Source organism: Cyprinus carpio, chromosome A13 (assembly GCF_018340385.1).
Source record: "Cyprinus carpio isolate SPL01 chromosome A13, ASM1834038v1, whole genome shotgun sequence".
Classification (NCBI taxonomy): domain Eukaryota; kingdom Metazoa; phylum Chordata; class Actinopteri; order Cypriniformes; family Cyprinidae; genus Cyprinus; species Cyprinus carpio.
The window spans coordinates 20,883,633-20,905,152 of NC_056584.1; the positions used below are offsets into that span (position 1 = coordinate 20,883,633).

The window sequence follows — 21,520 nt, forward strand, 5'->3', positions numbered from 1 at the left end:
CTAATATTTTTTTAAATATATTCTTTTGTGTTCAGCAAAGAAAGAAACTCATACAGGTTTGGAACAAGTGGAGGGTGAGTAAATGATGATCTTTCCGAAAGAGAAATGATCCTTTAAGTAAATTATGCTCTAGAAAAGCATTGAGAACCAGGTGGCCGGGGCCCACAGCAAACCTTTTAAATAAGACAAAACAAGCATTAAAATAGGTTAAAACAAAATAAAATCAAGCTGTTTAAAAATCAATTAATCTCAACAACTATTCACAAGGGTTTGTAATGCCTAGGAAAAACATGGATATATGAGGTGTGTGATTTCCAGACAAGAAATGTATATCAATTCAATATTAAAGAGTAAAAAAAAATTGCAATTTAATAATAAAAAATTTCAGTTAAAAACATTAATGGGCATTTCTATAAAGAGTATACGTTTTTATAGTTATGTCAAGCTTTAAAATATATTTTGTCTAAAAATTTAAAGTAAAAAAAAAACATAAAATATAAAAGAAATATAAAATATATATATAAAAATCCTTTACCAGTAAAGCACAAAGAACTGTAATAGTCATCTATATTAATTGAATAAAAAGAGTTTCTCTAAAGAACATTCAGCTTCTATTATTTCGGGAATCCTGAAGTTTAATTTACAAAAACAGGCAGTGTTCAGGCTTTCAAATATTGTTACAGACAACGGGAGGCCTTGGAGTCAAAAAAAGATGAAAACCCTAATTCAACAATGAACAAATCAGAAGAGTTTTTTTGAATTACCCAATATCTTTCTTCAGACATGAGAGATTAGTGATAATTTAAAGACCCATCAGCTAATAGAATTTGCCATGCTTTATTTTTACAAATTGAGATATGTAGTGAAAGCATGCATTTATACATTGTTTTAAGGCAGTTCTTTTCCTTCATAAATTATCAGATTTACAAAGAAATATTAACAAAATAAATCTAAAATCTGTGTCATTTTCAAAAGATACCTTAGACAAGAGCACCAGAAATGTCCTTATATTATTACTGTTCCACACTACACTCTCAGAAATAAAGGTACAGTGAGGGTACAATTAAGTACTTTAAGGTACAAATTTCACAAATGTGCCAGCAAAGGAACAAACATGTATCCAGCTGAGTACCAAAAAGTACCTTTCCAAAGAAAAGGGGTACACAATGAAATATGCATGGTGAAAGGTACATATATGTACCCTTTGAAAAGGTACATTGTCATATAAAGTAATAGTTAAGGTACAACATTCACAAATGTACCATTAAAGGTCCTATCGTGTTCCCATGGGGTACTTAGAAGTACTTTTTGGGTACACATCCTGTAGGGTACAAGAAAAGTACCTTATTCAAGTCAAAGGGTACACTTCCTGTGGGGTACTAAGAAGTACTTATCAAGTTAGGGTACACAATCCTCTGGGGTAGCAGCTGCCTTTTCTAAGACTGATAGAGCCTTTGTCAATAATTTGTAAATGTGGTATGCTGAATAATCCTTTGTGATAAGTGCATAATTATTATCACTATCAGTTTTCGTAAGTATTTTCATTTGTTTCTGCTAGGAATTATTTACAGATTTATACTCGATTTTTATAATTGTTATCATTATCGTTTTCATTTAAATAATTGTTGCATATATTTTGGGTTCTATAATAAGCACTATTGGTTCAAATTAATTCAATATATATTATTATAGTTAAGATGGATGTGTGTGCTTGTTTGTGCGGGCGTGGGCGCGGCATTGCGCGCATTTAGAGAAGGAGTTCTCGCGATACGTTTCATTCAAGAAAAAGCAACGCTGATGATCGCGTCGCTTAAACTTCTTGATTAATGTCATCCTTTACAGGTAACGAATGTATAAAATCAATGGCATGAATGGAATTTGAATGTTTACATGAACAGCATGTAAACAAACGAATCGTCAACGGCGAAATAAAAGCCGCTAATGTAAGAGACCGGTGTTCTGAAATATTCGGTGTCTGAGATTTTCGGTGACGCTGGGCGGAGCTTACATGAATATTCATGAGTTTCCTGTTTCGCGTTAAAGCGTCTCTCTGATAATATTAGTACGTTTTCACCGGATCACAAAAAACTGTTCAACAAGGTAGGTTAATTACGTTTCAGCTTCTAACGAAGATAAGCAAATGTTGAATATAAATTGTTCGTTTGTGCACAAAATGTTATTGTTTGCTGTTTTAAATGTTTACTCAACGATTACAGCCACTGATTTGCCAGAAGCAGCCTATCGTTAGAATACGCTACAAGTAAATGGGCCAGTAGCTGTTAAATATTTTCTCATATTCCTCTGTTTTGCTATGAAAAGTATGTCATTTGAAGTTGTGTAGCATATGGTGGCACAAACTTGCTCACTGTATTGTAAGACTGTAAGGTGAGAAATGAAGAACGATATAAAGACTCTTATGTAGTAACAACTATTTAACTTTTTTTTCTCCTTAAAAAAGGTGTCACATGGAAGTGCATGACAGCCTACAGTTCATGTGGAGAAGCTGTTTGTTTGTAATTAATATATCTGTTACAAATCAGCAGAGTTTGATACTTGCACTTCTGCCTGTTATTTTTTTCCTATAGCTTACAAGCTCTTCTAATGGGGGAGACTTATATTTTTGTCAAGTTATATATGAGGCCACTATTGCACACATAGATGAAGACATGCGTAAACGTTCTCAGAATTAACTTTTGCTTTTTTATCTGATGCAGGGGATGGTGGATGTGTACTTTATCAGTGTAATAGTTAAACAAATCATATGCAAAATAAAAAACTTGTATAGCCTACTATTTGATACAAATGTTGTATTATTTAACCAGTTTTAAAGTTTTACTACATTTTGTTCCTGAAATCCACACTTTTGGAATCAAGATAATCAAAGGTAATCAAACCAAGCACAACCTAATAAAACATGTTTCATGGATAAAGGGTTTTGTAAAAAAGTTCATGTTGGTGGATATTCCACTAATATTAAAAACATGTGGGTCATTCTTGAATGGCTTATTCTGCAGTGGTATAAAACAATATGATCCCATTGATTTGGAAGCATGTTTCTTCTCCCAACATTTAGACTGATTTCATTGAGTTTGTTCATGGTGCATAAATTTCTGTTTGCCATTTCTTGTTCATATAGGAATTTACTTTAATAATGTATTTAATAATTTACTTAAAACAGAAGTCATATAACATGTGCTTGCTTATGTTGATCAGTAGGCCTATCCCTGAACACATATACAAGTTGTTACATCCTTGTGTAGCTTTCACCTGTTTTTTTTTTTTTTTTTCAAAACATGACCATGTATTTTATATTTATACAGGTGTGTAGTAAATGTCATTTATGTAATGTCTTCACCACATCGGTTAATAAAACTTTTAACACCGAATCAGTTGAAGTCTTTATTCAGCAAAAGCAATCTACTTTTATCTTTGAAATGAAAATATACAAATTACTGTATGTTTTGATATAGCCACTTTCTATTAAACTACAAAACATTTTAATTGTTATAAGTTTGTAGAAAATAAGCAAAAAATTGTTAAAGTACTGCAAGGTTGTGGATTTCAAAACTTGACCAATACACATTTTGAGTCAAAATGATTGTCAAGTGCACCACAATGTGTATATGATTAAATACAATAATAAAGTGTATAAAGACATTTGTACACTTTTGTTTAACTATATAGTGCATTTTATCTACTAAATGTATATTTTTTAGACAAATAAATAAATAAATACAGAGATTAAGAATGTTTATATTCCAGTTCATGTGTGCATTAAAAAAAAATTCATCTTTTGCTTTGTTATTAAAAACATTTTTTTGAATGATTGAGCAAACGATTAGGAATGACAGAATAATCATCATACATTTTATTATGGCACAACAGATACATTTTGGAACAGTTATTAAACGACACATTTTAAGGACTCTTAATATTATAAAAATGCTTAATTGTTGTAGGCTCATTTGGAGCGTAGCCTACATCAGGTAAATCATTACGACAATCACAATCTTTAAATTATTTTGCATATTAACAATAGTAATAAAAACAACAATACACTAAGCATAATGTCATTCTAGGCTAAAACATACCTTTTTTGAAAATCGTTTATGTTTCAGTGACAACGTACTAATATTATCAGAGACGCTTTAACGCGAAACAGGAAACTCATGAATATTCATGTAAGCTCCGCCCAGCGTCACCGAAAAATCTCAGACACCGAATATTTCAGAACACCGGTCTGAGAGACCTCCAGCTCACAGCGGGGTCTCTCTGAGCAGGACTGGCCGAGCGACGAGCTAGCGGCTGGGGCAGGCGCCTGCTGGCTGTCGCCTCACTTCATGGAGCTTCTCAACTCCGAAAACTTTGAAGCAAATTGTCAATTCGGCATCAATTTTCACAAGACTGCCCATATTCGAAATCTAAACAGTTCTTTTCTCGCCTAAAACGTTCTCAAAAGTGAATTTAGTGATGAATAAGATGGCGAACATTGTTAAAATTGTCCCGTTGCTGGTCTGTCTAATATTATGACTGGCTGTTCTTTCGCGCCGTTATTCGTGTTCTAGGTCAGCGGTCACGCCTCTTTCTTTCACTCGGCGCGGCACTCGCTGGAACCTGCAGGACGCTTGACAGCTCAACAATGGCCCTGCCAACTTTATCCTCAGATGAGCTGATCCAAACATGACAGAAGGTGGTGTAACTATGACAGAAGTTGAAGCACAGAAATTCAGAGGTGAGTAATACTGTCGTTAGCTAACGTAAATTTACATATAAGTGACACTTGCGGCCCGCTGATTAAAGATGGCTGCACGTTATCTCCAGTTAGATCGAAATAACATTATATCGGGACTTAATTGTAAGTTACCACTAACGTTAGTTACATGTAGCTAGTTGTAAAGATTGTAAAGAAAAAAGCATGACGTTAGCTGACCTTAGCTAGCTTAGAGATGGCTACAGCTATCGTTAGCTAGCTCGAGTTCCTCGTACAGCCAACGTACTCAACTGCAAAGTTGATTTAAAGTTAAGTTGGTGCCCAAATAGTGCTGCAGCTATGTAGATAATCAATTATATAAGTGTTTAGTGTATGGGTATTGTATATTTATAAGTTGATGTTCAATTCCATTTGTGCACGCGGAACACAGTTTAACGTTAGAAGATGGCGGCTATGTTGTGTACGTTAGAATAGACTAGTTGCACGTGGCCGCCATTTTGGATTTTGGACCAGCGAGTGTACGGTTAGACACTTCCGGTTTCTCATTACGTCCTGTGCAGGGAGCCGGAGAAAGCCGAAATGTATCTTTTATAGTTGTTTATAGAATCAATTATCAATTAAAATACTACTAAGATCCGTATTACTATCACACAAGCGTATTGCAATTAAATGCACGGATGCATAGTCAGATTAATGAATGAAATACCACTGTTCACGAACAGAAGATTGTATTTGACTCATGCTGCATACACATACGCAATGACAATTATGCCTACTGAAAAATATAGAGTTACAACTACAATTAGAGTTGTTTGCATAAAATGCACCGTGAACATTCACATGTTTGCCCCATGTCTTCTTTGCTGTATTCTTCAGGGTGAACACAACACACCATACCCAATTGTCCAGGTGACCCAAGAAGACTGGAAGTCCACATTTGAGGGACGAAGCTCCTGTTCCCTGAAGGTAGACAGGGTCGAGGTGTGTGAAGGCATGAAGGTAGAGAAAGCCATGATCTCCTCATTTTATTCATATTTTGTTTTCAATCTTGAATACCAACCCAAAAACAAGAACACTCTGACCTTCCTCCAGCGATGCATTGCGAAAATGACATCCAAGATAACCATGTCTTTCTTTCCTCAGTGGGAGAGAAATTGTTTTTTGAGGAAAACATTTCTGGATTTTTTCTTCTAACAATGGAGTTCATTGGTTACCATCGTTTTTAAGTCCAAATCAATGCAGTTTCAAAAGTCTTTGAAGTGTTTAAACGGGCTGTACGCGATCACAGCTGAAGAAGAGGTTGTTTTCTAGCGAAACGATGGGTCATTTTCAAAATAAATTATAATTTATACTTTTTACCTTCAATAGTTCGGATTGAGCTGATCAACAAACGGACAGAGAACTACATCACGTTGAAAGGTCACGCTGGCAATACTATTTTAACTACTATTCATATTCATCAGAATGTTATTCATATACTATTCATATTCACTGAATACTATTACTATGTGTGTATATATATATATATATATATATATATATATATATATATATATATATATATATATATATATATATATATATATATAATAGCAAACAATACTATTTGAACTATCCTCCTACATACGGTCGCATTGTAAACAGTGGGGTGGTACTTCTGCTGGCGCCGGCGTGACATTTCAACATGATGTAGTTCTCTGTCCGTTTGTTGATCAGCTCAATCCGAACTATTGAAGGTAAAAAGTATAAATTATAATTTATTTTGAAAATGACCCATCGTTTCGCTAGAAAACAACCTCTTCTTCAGCTGTGATCGCGTACAGCCCGTTTAAACACTCCAAAGACTTTTGAAACTGCATTGATTTGGACTTAAAAACGATGGTAGTCAATGAACTCCATTTTTAGAAGAAAAATCCAGAAATGTTTTCCTCAAAAAACTATTTCTCTCCCACTGAGGAAAGAAAGACATGGATATCTTGGATGGCATTGGGTGAGTAAATTATTAGGAAATTTTCATTTTGGGGTGAACTAATCCTTTAAGCATACAATGAACACTCACAGTAGCTTTTAGTCAATATAAAGCATGATGTTATGTTATGTTATGTTCTTACACTGCAGTATGTAATGCATTTATAAAGTGATTCTCTATTAAAGTTGTTTAAAATGTGAAAAACTTTGTTTATTAAAGTTTATTGTAAACGAAGATTGTGGTGCGCGGTGTCGTTATTCTCTTTCCAGTATTTTAATTTGTACAGTTTAACTTCTTTTAAATCATTGATTGTGGGAAAACAAAACCTTTGCTTTCTTTTGCTCTCATTCTTTTCTATTTGTCAAGGACATTTTTGCCACTTTATAGGTACAATGGGATCGTCGCTGGGGTGGTACCCCTAACGAGAACAAATTAGTACATTTTTGTACCAGTGGATTAAGGTACAAATGTATTGCTAAGGTACCATATTGTCTCTCAAAAGGTACAGTATAAAAGGGTACAACTCTGTACCTATGGTAAGGGTACCATTGCTGTACCCCGGGGGTACCACCCCAGCGATGAGCCATTTGTACCCTCAAAGGTACATATTTGTACCTAAAAGGCACAAACTGTAGGGGTACTTCTTTGTACCCATTAATACGGTACAAGTTTGTTCCCCTTGGGGGTACTGCCCCAGCGACGAGCATTTGTACCTTTTTTTTGCCTTTTCTGTACCTTTATTTCTGAGAGTGTATTATAAAAGTAACACTTATTCTATAATTAAGTTTTTAATACTCTGAATTGGTTATGGTAACGTCATTTGAGGTATGTCTACAGTTGAAATCTTTTCTCCAGCTCATCTGCGATCATCTCAGTGATGGCCAGGGAGGAGCCTGCAGTGGGTGACAGTGCATTTCGTACATGCAGAATCCGGCTGCCCAGCTCTCCCTTCTCTCCATCTAACACAAAATCATCCACCAAGTTTCCTTCAGAGTCCAAAGTCTGTGCACACAAACCTGAAGGCCCCCTGCACAAACCAACATGTAGAAACATTTACAGGCAGGACAATTGTAATAATAAATGTGATTATGCATGACTCGTATGACCCTTCTCAATAGTGTTTGTGTGTCTGTACCTGAGGACATCAGTGGGGTTCAGTTCAGGTATGAACTTCTGCAGGTGCTTTACCTGAGCACTGGTAAACACACCTCTGTATATTTCCCCCATTCCATAAACAATATTCTTCATTACCAACCTCTGCAGACCTATACATACACACATATACATTATGAACACGAGCAAGGAGCCTTGAATGAACCTCATCTTGAATGAACACCACTATGTACTTAAAGAAATATTCTGGGTTCAGTAAGCTCAATAGACATCGTTTTTGGGGTAATTTTTCGACTCATCCCTTGTTTTATACAAAAAAAGAGGAAAAATTTAGGTAACAACGAATCATTTACAAAGGAAGTAAATGGTACCAATTTACTTAAAAGCCATTTATAAAAACACATTAATTTGTCTGTTAAAGCATATTATTTAAGCTGTAAAATTTTAATTTTTATGGTAGTTTTAGGCATTATGTTGTCATGGTAACAAAGTTGTAAAATTGGCTATTACATAACATGAGTTAGGAAGTTAACGCACATTATTTAGTCAGGTGGCTATACTATTGAGTACAATGGGTATTTTAGCATTTAATGATTGACCCCATTCACTTCCATTGTAAGTATCTCACTGTAACATTCTCACTTTTTTTAAGAAAACTAGGTGAAATTAATTTTTGTAGTAATCAACATTATGCCACAGGTGTTGTCGACTGAGCTTAACTAAGCCCTGAGTATTTCTTTAAGTGCACTCTATGCATGAGAATGTGTTAATATGAGTGTGCACTACTGTTAAATGTAAGATCTGTAAGATTTTTAATTTAATTTTTTAATGCTTGTGCATTTATTTTTAGCAAAAACACAGTAGAAATAATAATATTGTGAATTAATAATGCAATTTAAAATAATTGTTTTCTATTTTAATATATTTTTTAAAAAATGTATTCCTGCGATGGCAAAGGTGATGTTTTCAGCATCACACAATCTTTTAGAAATAATTCTAATGTCCTGAACTGCTCAAGAAACTTTTTTTTTTAAATCATTATCAATGTTGAAAACAGCTGAAGTTTAATATTTGTTTCCAAGATTCTCTGACGAATGGAAAGTTCAAAAGAACAGCATTTATTTGACATTATTTTTACTATCACTTCTGATCAATTTAATTTGTCCTTGCCGAATAAAATTGATAATTTCTTTAAAAAGCATTTACTGACCCTAAACTTTTCAAGTTATAGATGCCAAAGTGTATTTCATTGCACCTGTAGGAGACCCCATTAAGGAAGTCTTGTGTGTCAAAGTCAAAGAGTATATCCCTCCCGTTTGGGCCCAGCCAGACGCTACCGTCCATACGAGGGGTGAAATGGAATCCAAGAAATGGGAACCGTGGGTTTGGCACAAACAGCATACAAATAGAGTCCTTAAACACACGTTCTCATATATCTGTGCATTATGTGTTTGTGTGGGGTCTTTCTACTCACAGAATAGATGTTCCTGACCAAGTAGTTTTTCTCTAGCTTGAGCACCAGGTAATCCCCTCTGAAGGGAACAATACGGGGCTCTGAACTACAGCCAGATATCTCAGACAACAGATCAGAGTAAAGGCCTTCACACGTCAACACAAACCTAAACTTCACCTCCTTCCCCTGCACACACACACAACCATACTAAAACACCAACCCAAGAGATCATAAAAACATGATACACATCAGTTTCTCACCTGTGAGCTTTTGACGGCGATGGGATATTTCAGCCCTAAGCACACATAAAGAGATGAATACAGTGATATTAAAGAAAATAAAGAGCTCTGAGACTTTGAGCAGGTCACGTGACTCTCCTTCAGCACTCCCAGCTGGGCTTTCTGGTGCCACCTTAATGTCAGATGCTTCAAAGTCAGTACAGTGCCACCCGCTTCCTAAAAGTCCTTACCGTAGGTCAGAGCTACTGACTGCCAGTCAACAATCCCTGTGTTTGGAGAGTCCAATTCCATGATGTACTATGTATAAACAAAAATAGCATACATTATTACATGTACAGTCCGTTCTCTGCTGTTTGATGTATACTCAGGGTTCCAGACTGCGACCCTTTTTTCTGCCGGTGCGACTAATTTTTGTGAACGGTCGCACTGGCGCGACCTCTGCGTTGTCCAAGTCCAACTCATAAGTGCTGCCATTTTTGTTGCATTTGAGAAACATCAAACTGCAAACTAAACGAAAGCGAAACTAAACCGCGCTACGTTTCAGCTGCGCAGCGCGGACCGCGACGCAAACAAACTTGTCCGAGCTCAGAACAGCTTTACTCGCGAGCCAAAGCTGATTTCGCGACACAGTTACTTCACATTCTGCACAGAATTCTCTGTCATGAACAGCGCTGCCATACAGTACGTCAGGAAACCAGAAGCGGTAAGACCAACTGTAACCATGGTGGTGTTGCGGTAGAAATAGTCGAATGTATTACATAATTCATTTAAGTGTTTGTACAACCTTTTGAGCGAGCAATTCAAGCACTTTTCAGTGACTTTCAAGCATTTCACACAACTATTTCCAGCACTTTAAATCTCTAAAATAGTCCAGTTTGAGTCATTTTTAATGAGATGATCAAAATATACTTTTAAACAAACACTTATGTAAAAAAAACAACAACAACAACAAAAAAAACAATTATTATCAGTAGACGGCAGCAGAAGAGTACTTATTGGCTTATAAGTTAGTCATTTCTACTTTTTCTCTATATTTTAAAATGATAAAATCACTATTATAAAATATCAAATCATCAGATTTTGTCAGAATCTTACACTTTTTTGTGTGTATGAAGTAAGGAAAGTCACAGTGCCTTGAAAAACAAACTTTTCTTCAATTTGCTACTATTTGCAGTTTGCTACGTTTATCTCACCAATAGACATGACATTGTTCACTGGGGGTGGCTCAATGCTGTTTTCTACAGGTAAGTTTTGGATATTTTTCAAAACAACAGTTATGTAACTAGTTTAATCTTTCTCTAATGTCATAATTTATATCCTTTCCCCATCCACAGCAGACTGTAAAGCACCTGAGGCCAATTACAACAACAACAAAAAAAATGTTGAGTGTTAGAGCCATACATACAAAGGGAGTAATGTCCAGACTGGAGTGATCAGTCTGTTCCAGGAATCCCGTCTGCTGATCCACAACAACAGCTCTTATTTAGAGTCTGAACTTGATATAATAATAGCATCTATAGCATAATAGCATCTAGTCTATGTTTTATGTGCTTTTACTGGTCATTATTTCTTTTTAGTTTCTACAGTTCACTTGAACAGTCCTGAAGCGTGACAAATTAATTTTCAAAGTTCCATGTAGAACATTCCTGTACAGAAGGTTAATAGTGGTCAACAAATATGTTTTTCATTTATCAAATACTGATGCCAAAAAGCTGTTTTGCTACTGGCTGCTGTAATATTTAAAAATGCATTTAGTGCGGTCACAACAATTAAGATATACAGTGCCATTCAAAAGTTTGTCATCAGTGAGATTTTATTTATATTTATTTGAAAAACAAAAATACTGGTATTAAGCAAAAATGACAGTAAAGACATTTATAATGTTGTCATGTTATATAATGTTATAATGTTGATTTATAATATTATAAATTGTTCTGTTTCAAATAAATGCTGTTGATTTGAACTTTATATTCATCAGTTTTCCCAACAATATTAAGAAGAACAACTGTAGTCAACATTGATAATAATAAGAAATGTTTCTTGAGCATCAAATCAGCAAATTAGAAGGATTTCTGAAGGTTCATGTGACACTGGAGACAGGAGTAATGATGCTGAAAATTCAGCTTTGCATCACTGGAAAAGAGTACATTTTGAAATATATAAAATTAGAAAATAGTTTATCTTAAACTTTCATAATTTTCCGCAATATTACTGTTTTGCTTGTATTTTTGATCAAATAAATGCAGCCCTGGTGAGCATAAGAGACTTCTTAAAAAAAAAAAAAAAATTTGAATGGTAGTTTATACAAAATTGAAAATGTGCACTATCCACTGAAAAAGGCTAAAAAGCAGACATTTAATTGGTCTATCACTGATTTTAGATGGCCCTAAACAGCAGTCACTGCTTGAAATGTTATGTCAGCTTCCCAGATGCAGTGAAACGTAACTGTTGTGTTCTTTGATCAATATAGAGTTGATTATTAGCGTATTAAAGTGGTGGATCCTGATCGAGCTGCTGCCGAATGGCTCCTGAGGTGCGGTGCAAAAGTTCGGTTCCGTGGTTTCGACCGCTGGCAGCATGACTACAATGGACTCCCGACTGGGCTGTTGGGACGGTAACAGATAGAAGCTATTGATGCCACAGTGTCCTGCATCATGTATTGTGGTTTTGATCATCTGGGTATGTAATCGATTAAGTGCATAAACACCCTTCTCATTGTTCTGACCCAGTTACCTTTATGTAGCAGAATTATCTTTGAACCTTTAGCATTGGGACATTACCTATGCAAATTTAATGAAATAATCAGTGACTGGAGAAGGTCAAATGCCTGCTTCATCTCTAAGATCTCTTACTCCATTTGCTTCAGCAAAACAGTCTTGCATTATTTATTAAACTAGACCCCAGAGAGGGAAAGTTTGTGAAGACACTACCATGTGTGTGTGTGTGTGTGTGTGTGTGTGTGAGATGTGGTGAGACACTGAGACACTGTCTGTGTGTCACAGGTGAGGATGTGAGGTTCAGTTGTGGAAAAAGTGACGTAAAGCTAAGGGGTGTTTTACACAGACCGATACAGTGCAGTCCTCTCTTTTTTTCAGTCTACTCACTGTCTTTTCACACATCCAGTTTTACTGTAAAGTACACTACATTTTACATTTCTACACTTAATATCACAGCACCAGCAAACTTTAACTTGCTAGACAATCTAGTCATAATGCCGACCAAATGATTATCAGAGGATGGCAACCTTGCATTTGTTGTTTATTTAGGATTTCTGTGGATGCAGAAGACAGAAATGATAGTCAAAATATTTAGTAAAACACAATGACATTGAAACTTAAATTATTGTAATTTAATATTTAATTACAATTTAATTGAATATTTATGAAATTCTGCTACATAAAGTAACTGATTGAAGTGACAGTAAAGAGACAGTAATATATATATATATATATATATATATATATATATATATATATATATATATATATATAAATACAGTTCATTTGAACTTTCTATTCATCAGAATCCTGAAAAAAAATCAGTTTCCACAAAATTATTAATTAGTACAACAGATCAGTTTAATGCATTTATCTCTACTTCAAAAATGTATTTCTTTAAAAATAAATCTACTGACGTCAAACTTTTGAATGTATTAATTATATATAAATAAATTATATATACAACATATTTATTTGTTTTAAAAATAAATAAAATGCAAGATTTTTCAAAGAATAAAAAAAGTCAAAATGGTTGCTGACCGTTTGGAATATAATTATTTATAATTATTTAATATTTACCAAAGGCATCTAAAGAATTGTTGGTACTAACACGCATTTGTTTTTGTGTTTAGAGGGTCTTGAGCACATAGAGGAAATCAGGTTCAGTAAGTGTATTTATATAGAAGATGCCTGTCTGGAGCATTTGAGTCAAATAAAGACGCTGCAGGACAGTTTGAAACACATGACGGTAGTTTCCTGTGGCAACGTGACAGATAAAGGAATCATTGCTCTTCATCACCTCAGGTATGACAACAGCATCTTTAATTTCAGTTTGGCTCTCAGTATTGCCCATAAATGTGTGTATGCCATATAGGCATAGTAATTGGATGATGTTGATAATCTCAAATGACCCAACTATTGGAGAATTAGTCAGCCAGGTTTCCCAGAAGCAGTGTAAAGCAGTTAAAGGGGTAGTTCAGCCCAAAAATAAAAATTTGCTGAAAATGTACTCATCCTCAGGCCATCCAAGATGCAGATGTTTTTTTTTTTTTTGTAACAGTTTAGAAGAAATTTAGCATTACATCACTTGCTTACCAATGGATCCCCTGCAGTCAATGGGTGCCGTCAGAATGAATTTTCAAACAGCTGATAAAAACATCAGTATTCCACAAGTAATCCTAGCAACTCCAGTCTAGCAATTCATTTGTCTGTAAATAAGTCTTAAGCTGCATGTATTATGATGTTTTTATCAGCTGATGGCACCCATTCACTGCAGAGGATCCAATGCTAAATGCAAGTAATTTAATGCTAAAATTCTCCAAATCTGTTCCAATAAAGAAAAAAACTCATCTACATATTAAATTGCCTGAGAGTGCGTAAATTCTCAGTAAATTGTCATTTTTGGGTGAACTGTTCCTTTAAGTTGATCATAGAGACTGGCTGATATATTGGTTTGTCACTAGAGTAAAATCAGTGGTTTCTGCTACTGACATAAGTGTTGCCTCTGATTGTGTGTGGATATTAGGAACCTGGAGTGGCTGCTTCTCAGTGATCTGCCTGGTGTAAAAGATAAAGATCAGACTGTGGACAGACTCCAGACTGCACTTCCCAGACTCACCATAGAACTGGATCTCGCTTAGCCAATCACAGCGCTTCTCAGAGCACATTTGGAAAACCACAATTCTCACAGCCTCATGACCAGACAACCCCTCTGGCTGATGTCCATGACTTGCTGTGGCAACAGTATCCAAGCAACTGAGCATCCCAGGGACAGATGCAGAGAGCTGCTCTGCTCACTTAACAACACTGAGTTAGCTTTGATCAAACAACATGGAGTTTTGTTTTATTGCCATTATCAATGAATTTTAAAAATTGTTGTTTCTTCATACACTACTTGTTTCATTTTTATAAAGAAGCTATAGAATCAAATATATGTTACAGAAAGATCTTTAATGATTTAGACTGAAAACAACCAAAAACTATTTAATTTTACAATATTCATTTTAACACCAAAAAAATAAAAAACAACAAAAAAACATTTTCACATATTTGTGAATCACATCTCTCAAATTTGGCATTTGGTGCAAGTCAGTGGCTCAATTATAAGCACCAGTCATAAAGGCAACAAAACATGTCCACAATGTGGTAATAAAGGTTAAACAAAATACAGGATTATGTCCTGGCCCACACAGAATTTCTGCACAACTCAAACTAGTTCTAAACATCTACAAACCTTTCATTTATTAAATAATTTGGCTAATTTGATCGTGCTTTCAGCAACTCAGAATTCTGATTTTTAAAATCCATACTGGAAAATTCCACAGTCTTTTATCTACAGAAAATCTGAAAAAAAGTGTTGATTCTGTCTGGGTCTGGTTACGTCTCTACAAAACGATTTTAGTCATATCTACACACTTCAAACATACATGAAGCATCATTAGGATTTATAATCAAGAAGAATATCTGGATCTAATAGAGGTAAAAAAAAAATTGGTATCACGGAGCAAACTCTTCTACAGCACTGATGTCAGTTTCTAAACAAACTATTAAGCACAGCATTCAGTTTTAACAATATTAGTACTGATGTTGTCATTTTACGTATTACAGAAATGCCTCTGTGAGTCTTTGGCAGTGTGACATCATTGTTCTACAGGCAGAGCAGAGCCCTTTGTCTTATCTCTCTCTCTCTCACACACACACACACAAGCTGGGAGGTGGTCGGTCAGTTCTCGGGTTCCTGATGAGTTGATATCCATCATATGTTGGGCAGATGACAGTTGAATCTGCGCAGGTTGTTGTAGTATTTTCTGTTCTCCACGGCTGGGAAGATGGTACTGCTGGCCAACTGAGGCAGATACTACACAGACAGAGAACGAGAATTTAAAATATTAAACTAAATAGGAGATTTCTATGGATAAAAGTAGGGATGGGCAGTATGACCAAAATATTTTATTAAGTAATTTAGTGCATTTAGAAATTGTTTATTTCGTAATATAGTTTATACCTGAAAAGAAATAAATAATAAACATAAATGTATAAATAAATAAATATTCTGTTACATAAACACTGTTCAAAAGCTTAGGGTTGGTAAGCTTTTTTTTTTTTAAATGTCTTTGAAAGAAGCGTCTTATGTTCACCAATGCTGCATTTTTAATAAAAAATACAGTAAAAACTGGAAATAACTTTCTATTTTATTTTCTATTTTAAAACTAAAGTCTTCAGAGTCCTTCATGTAGTTTATCTCAGTAGTTTATAAACTACTGGAATAATTGATAACTACTAAACTCCACAGCTTCACACACAATAAGGATCACACGGCCCAGCCCTTGATGTGAGTGTTGTAGTCAATAGCAACAGACCCCAGGAGGCAGGTGTTTGCGTGGTTTGCGCGTACGTCTCTTGCGGTCCAGTTCACGTGTCACACTCTCGCTCTCTTCTCGCAGACTGTCAAAGTATGGCAGTTCCAGTAACTGCTCACAGGACAACCTCTCAGCTGGGTCCATCCGCAGACAACCCTGAGAAAGACAACAGACAGACGTGCTGGTACTGGTTCTGAGTGCGCAGCGGACTTCTGTATGAATGGTGTGTGTGTCTAACTGACCTTCATGAGGCTCAGCGCCTGGTACGAGAGATTTGGATACTTCAGTTCAAGAGGCTCCTATAGATTAGACACATATTGAGTGTGAACGGGTTTACTTTTTAAGATCTTCAGAAAATAAACTTGAAACCTTGATCATCTGACCATCTCCTGTGGTTCAGGGACACAAACTCCGCTGAAGAACTGGTTAGTGCTGAACACCTGCTGGTGTCGAGGAATCAACTCGCCTATGAACACAACAACACACAAATAAATTCTATTCATTACATGCATCCATTCACATATCATATGAACAGCTGGAGTTGTGTGTGTTTCTTACCCAGAGATTTACTGATCAGATACAGCTGGTCTACATCGGATTTGCCCGGCCATAAAGGAGCACCAGAGAGCAGCTCTGCAAACACACACCCTACTGCCCAGACGTCCACTGGTGGACCATACTGGGTGTCTCCTACTAGCAGTTCTGGAGCTCTGTACCACCGTGTCGCTACATAATCAGTGTAATAATCACAAGGACCCGCTGGAAAAGAGTGAGCTATTAGATGAATGGAAAGTAGAAGGTAGAGAGTGTGTGTGGTGTGTATGGGTTATATGTGTACACGCACTGAGGATCCTGGCAAAGCCAAAGTCACAGAGTTTGATGACCTGATGTTTGGTGATGAGAATATTTTCAGGCTTCACATCTCTGTGGATACACTAAAAATACATGTTTAAGTCACTCCTAAAACATCTCATTTAAAACAAAATTAAGAGACTTTACTAAAATTAAATTGACTTCTTTCAGAGTCATTATGTGGTGGATCCACTAAAATAGGTGCTGGTTCCAATTCTAGATTGTTCATGAAACATATACAGGCTAAAGCATTTGATGTTGGGGATTTACTAAAATAGGTGGCAGATCCAGTTTGTGAAACAAACAAACAAACAACAAAAAAAAAACAACTTATTTTAGATTAGGGTTTCTTGGGGGTCTGTGAATAATTTAAATAATAACAATGAAAAAATACAAAATGTTTTTTAAATTTTTTTTTTAAATGTCAAAGAACATTTAGCTTAAGATATTCAATTCATTCATAAATATGTTTAATGCAATATATATTTTTAACATATTTAAAGAATTTGGATACTTTATACAAAGTAAATATTTTCTAGATAACATTGGAATAACTTTTTTTAATTTAGATGTATTAAAAAATACATCAGGGTTATTATAGTGAACTATTTTTAATAATTTGATTAATTTAAATTTAATAATTTAATATTTTTCAATAGTAATTAAAAAAAGATTTAAATTTCAGTTGCCAGGCCAACATCTATTTTCAACTTTGATTTTTCTTGTTTTAATTTAGTTTAACTTGATGTACTAAAATAACTAACACAAAACTGAAATAAAAATTAATAAAACTATATAGACAAATAAGTAAAACTACTAAAATGACAAAAATGCACAACAAAGTAACTTAATTATATATATATATATATATATATATATATATATATATATATATATATATATATATATATATATATATATATATATATATATATTATTAAATATATATGTACCCCCATCTATGTATAAAAGCAGCTGCCTTTATATTTTATACAGGGGGTACATTTAAACTCTTTAATCTGGGCTAAGGCATTAAATCTGTGAAAATAACACTGTTTAGAAGGCAATATAGTGTGAGACAGCAGCAACAAGTTTGAAATTCTTACGTTTTGTTTGTGGCAGAAGTTCACAGCCTGAAGTGTTTGCCAGATGATGCTTTTAACCATGTGCTCTGGAACGCTAAGTGAACATACACACAATAACCGTTACAATGCAGTTGAACTCAAACCTCACTTTAACCATTCATTCTGCTCCATTCCTTCTGTCTGTCTGTCTGAACCCTCCTACTGAACTCCACACTAGCCCTATAGGTTCTGATGATATAGTGTGTATGTGCATGTATGAGTGCTCTATTGTGCGAGCTTTGTTGATTCTTGACTTGTAAATCAAGAGGACGACACATAAAGAGTTAAATGTTGTTAAATGTTTAACAGTGTCTCCCTCAAGTGCACCACAGAGGACAAATGCATCCTGCTGTAAACATTCCACTAAAGACATGCTGTGCGTCATAGCAACAAAAACACAATATGTGTGTTAATGTGAGAAACGCAGAGCTGTTTTATAGGTGTGTCTGCGTGTGTGTGTGTGTGTGTGTGTGTGTGTGTGTGTTCTCACCCTCTTGGGTATCTTTCCAGCTCATTTAGGACGGTGTGGTCGCAGTACTCAAACACCAGGTGCAGTTTTCTCTTTCTTCTGAACACCTCAATCAGATTCACCAGGTTTGGATGTTTCAGTTGCTAAACACACACATAATGTAATGAACAAATCAGGATTTTTATGAGTGGAAACATATACAAAAAAAGTCTAAGAACACTAGAGAAAATGCTTCTTATCTGATTCTAATTTAATCATGTTTTCAGAGCATGTTATTATTTGGTAATCCCCCTTTTGCTTTAAAGATGAACGCTACAAATTTGTGTAAAACCTAATGATCATGTTCTCCGGCATAATTTGAGATGTTGTAAAGAGAATTTTGTGCTTTAATGAAAGGAAGAACAATCTGATCATCTGTCACAAATGTTCTTTTATAGTAACAAAATACTGCAGAATCTTAAATATTTCTTATTCATTTTGCATAATCAAAATCCTAAAACTTCAGATGATACAACGTTCATATTTCCAATGCAGTCTGAAACTTTTGACCCCACTTTATGTGTGTACATGTGATTTGGCATTCAAGTGTTTATACAAATATGTCTTATCAAATGTTTCATAACACACAATGACAAACACACCCCACATCAGTGTTGATATTGTTAACTAAAACTAAAACTTAATATGATAAGTGAAAAAAAGCTGAAATAAAATAAAATAAAAATATTACATAAACTTTATTGGATGGAAATGTTGCCTTAGTAACAAACTGAAATAAATTAAAGTACTAAAATTACTAATCCTGACATAAAAATAAAACTTAATAGAAATATTTTTAATATATATATATATATTAATGATATAAAATGAAATGATTAATAATTTGTTATTAGTAAAAATGACAAAAGCACATCACAAATTACTAAAATAAAAATGTAAACTAAAAATATAAAAAAGCTAATTTTAAATATTAACAAATAAACAATAGTAAAACAACACTGTCCCATATCACCAACAGAAACAGATCACCATCCACCCTAGAATAAATCCTAGAACCATCTTCAACTGCAAGAGTTCAGAATAAACTCTCTTTAGAGACAAAATAATATATGACTAAATAAATGGACTAAAGTCTGTGGTACAGTAACCTCCTGGAATAAAGCCCTCAAGGCAGGGGAAGGGAACAACAAGAATATTCATCCATCCATTCATGCATAAAAGAGTGAAATTAATTGGTAAGCCGGTGCTGGCTGATATGTCAGATCTTCAAAGGGCCACTGCTTTGCTCTCAGCTCAAAGGAAAGAGTTTGCAAATCACACAAGAGCTCCAGACACTGATTATTAAAACATCCTGTCCCACTAATGAGACTAAAAAACTACTAATAATATTCTTCAAGTCTACAAACGACGATAGTAACAAAACAAGAAGCAAAAAGACTTCAACATCTGCTTGGCTGGTCTTACTGTCTGGTGGCTGGTTTTAAAGGGGATCTGGGCGTACCTGGCCATCCTACAAAACCAGCTTGTCCAGAATGGGGAACTAGTTTAAACCATTTCAGACCATTTTATGCTAGTTTAAACTGGGATTATTCCAGCAGTGTCAGACTGAGTATTTACCTTCAGCATGCGGATTTCTCGCAGCGCTATTTTCCTGATGATGGGATCATCCTCAGTCTCCACAAACTTCTTGATGGCAATGATCTGCCCGGTGTCTTTATTCCTGCACTTGAACACAACGCCGTAAGAGCCTTCCCCGATCTTACTGATTTTCTCATACTTCTCCATCTCTGTGACAACAGCAGAACACAGTTAAGATACTGCCTCACTTTGATCTAAATGTGAAAGATGACATACAGGACTGGAGATAAAAATGTTACATTTTATTTCAACTCAGTTACAGTGTAATTACACAAAGTAGTACTACAATAGTAAGCACATACAATATGTTACAAGGACACTGTAACCAAAAATCCTTACTGTATATTTTTTCTGGGCCTCTTTACCTTTTTAAAAATAACATTTAGAGATTGTTTTGGGCCAGTAAATGTTCAGTTTTGACTCCACTAGGGAACCAAACTCCTCACATTATTTTTATTTACGTAATATCAGCAGGTCACTGAACTTTATTTCTTATTTAATTTGTATTCCGAGGTCTTCCTTGTGCTAAAAGACATTAGTTATGTAACATAATTGTGTTAAAAATCCGTTCTAGTCAAGTCTGCTCTAGTACTCAACTGTCCAGTTTACCAAGAAAACTCTAAAACAAAAACATACAATATGCATAACGTTACATCTTATATTATCTAATAATATAGAGAGAGCATAAAGTTAGGTATCCAGCTTACCTTGCGGTGTCTCATCCAAATATTTGCTTTATGATGAAAAATTGAAAGCGTATACAAATAGCAATTTCCTGAGATCGAAAGTAGTCAAAAAACCCGGATCTGTGTTGTTGAGCGAGTCTGAGGCACAGTTACAGCCGCGTGTCCGCGCGCCGCGAGAAATGTGTTCGAGTTCGAATGGAGAAGAGAACACGCTATTTACAAGCGGCCCGTCGTCTTAGCAACCGCGTCGAGACTCCGCCTCCACTCTGCACCGCAGCACGCTGAAAGCGCTAAACAATCCGCGCGATCTGACCTCAGATCAGCCATTTACGAAACGAGAGCAGCGGGCTGGGACTGTAAATCTCTGCATCCGATGACATAAATCAAATGTCACGCGTTTTTTCCACCTGTACACCTAACAGTGCACGCACAATGTTTCTCTTAAACGTAAATCCGCAGGAGAATGTCATTTCTTATTACATAAGGTGTAAGAACAAACAAACCAGTCCCTTAGTTGTTCACACAACACACAACACACTTGTATATAGTGTACTTGTACTAATAAGTACAACTACAACAAAAATACAACCCTACTCCAATATTTGGTCTAAGTATGGACTTTTTTTTTATTGTGAGCATGTCCAAATATATTGGTTTTGAGAGATTTTCATTATAATTCTGTGTTTTTT

The 21,520-nt window shown here is 35.1% G+C and overlaps 2 protein-coding genes, 1 long non-coding RNA gene and 1 pseudogene across 4 annotated transcripts; 2 read left to right on the top strand and 2 right to left on the bottom strand.

Moving 5' to 3' along the window:
- The first annotated feature begins 1,585 nt into the window (after positions 1-1,585).
- LOC122147277 lies at positions 1,586-6,040 on the top strand. The gene is made up of 3 exons (XR_006161544.1): positions 1,586-1,842; positions 4,566-4,732; positions 5,588-6,040. It is a non-coding gene; the product is annotated as an uncharacterized LOC122147277 (long non-coding RNA).
- Positions 6,041-7,688: 1,648 nt separating this feature from the next.
- On the bottom strand, positions 7,689-9,992 carry LOC109059147 (L-2-hydroxyglutarate dehydrogenase, mitochondrial-like). Its single transcript, XM_042769325.1, has 5 exons — positions 9,716-9,992; positions 9,507-9,541; positions 9,268-9,432; positions 7,816-9,126; positions 7,689-7,707 (listed from the first exon to the last, which is right to left on the bottom strand). The coding sequence occupies exons 1-4, from the start codon at positions 9,774-9,776 to the stop codon at positions 9,088-9,090; spliced, it is 300 nt and encodes a 99-aa protein (XP_042625259.1). The 5' UTR covers positions 9,777-9,992; the 3' UTR covers positions 7,689-7,707; positions 7,816-9,087.
- On the top strand, positions 9,842-14,705 carry LOC109059127 (annotated as a pseudogene).
- On the bottom strand, positions 14,635-21,426 carry LOC109059126 (cyclin-dependent kinase-like 1). Of its 2 annotated transcripts, none has more exons than XM_042769323.1 (10): positions 20,853-21,426; positions 20,125-20,294; positions 18,529-18,650; positions 18,021-18,093; positions 16,907-16,997; positions 16,621-16,821; positions 16,446-16,528; positions 16,305-16,361; positions 16,098-16,218; positions 14,635-15,560 (listed from the first exon to the last, which is right to left on the bottom strand). In XM_042769323.1, exons 2-10 carry the CDS (start codon positions 20,290-20,292, stop codon positions 15,343-15,345), a joined length of 1,134 nt encoding a protein of 377 aa, XP_042625257.1. In that variant the 5' UTR covers positions 20,293-20,294; positions 20,853-21,426; the 3' UTR covers positions 14,635-15,342. The 2 variants fall into 2 exon arrangements, with proteins under 2 accessions (XP_042625257.1, XP_042625258.1); XM_042769324.1 differs by having other exon boundaries at positions 16,063-16,218.
- Positions 21,427-21,520: the final 94 nt, after the last annotated feature.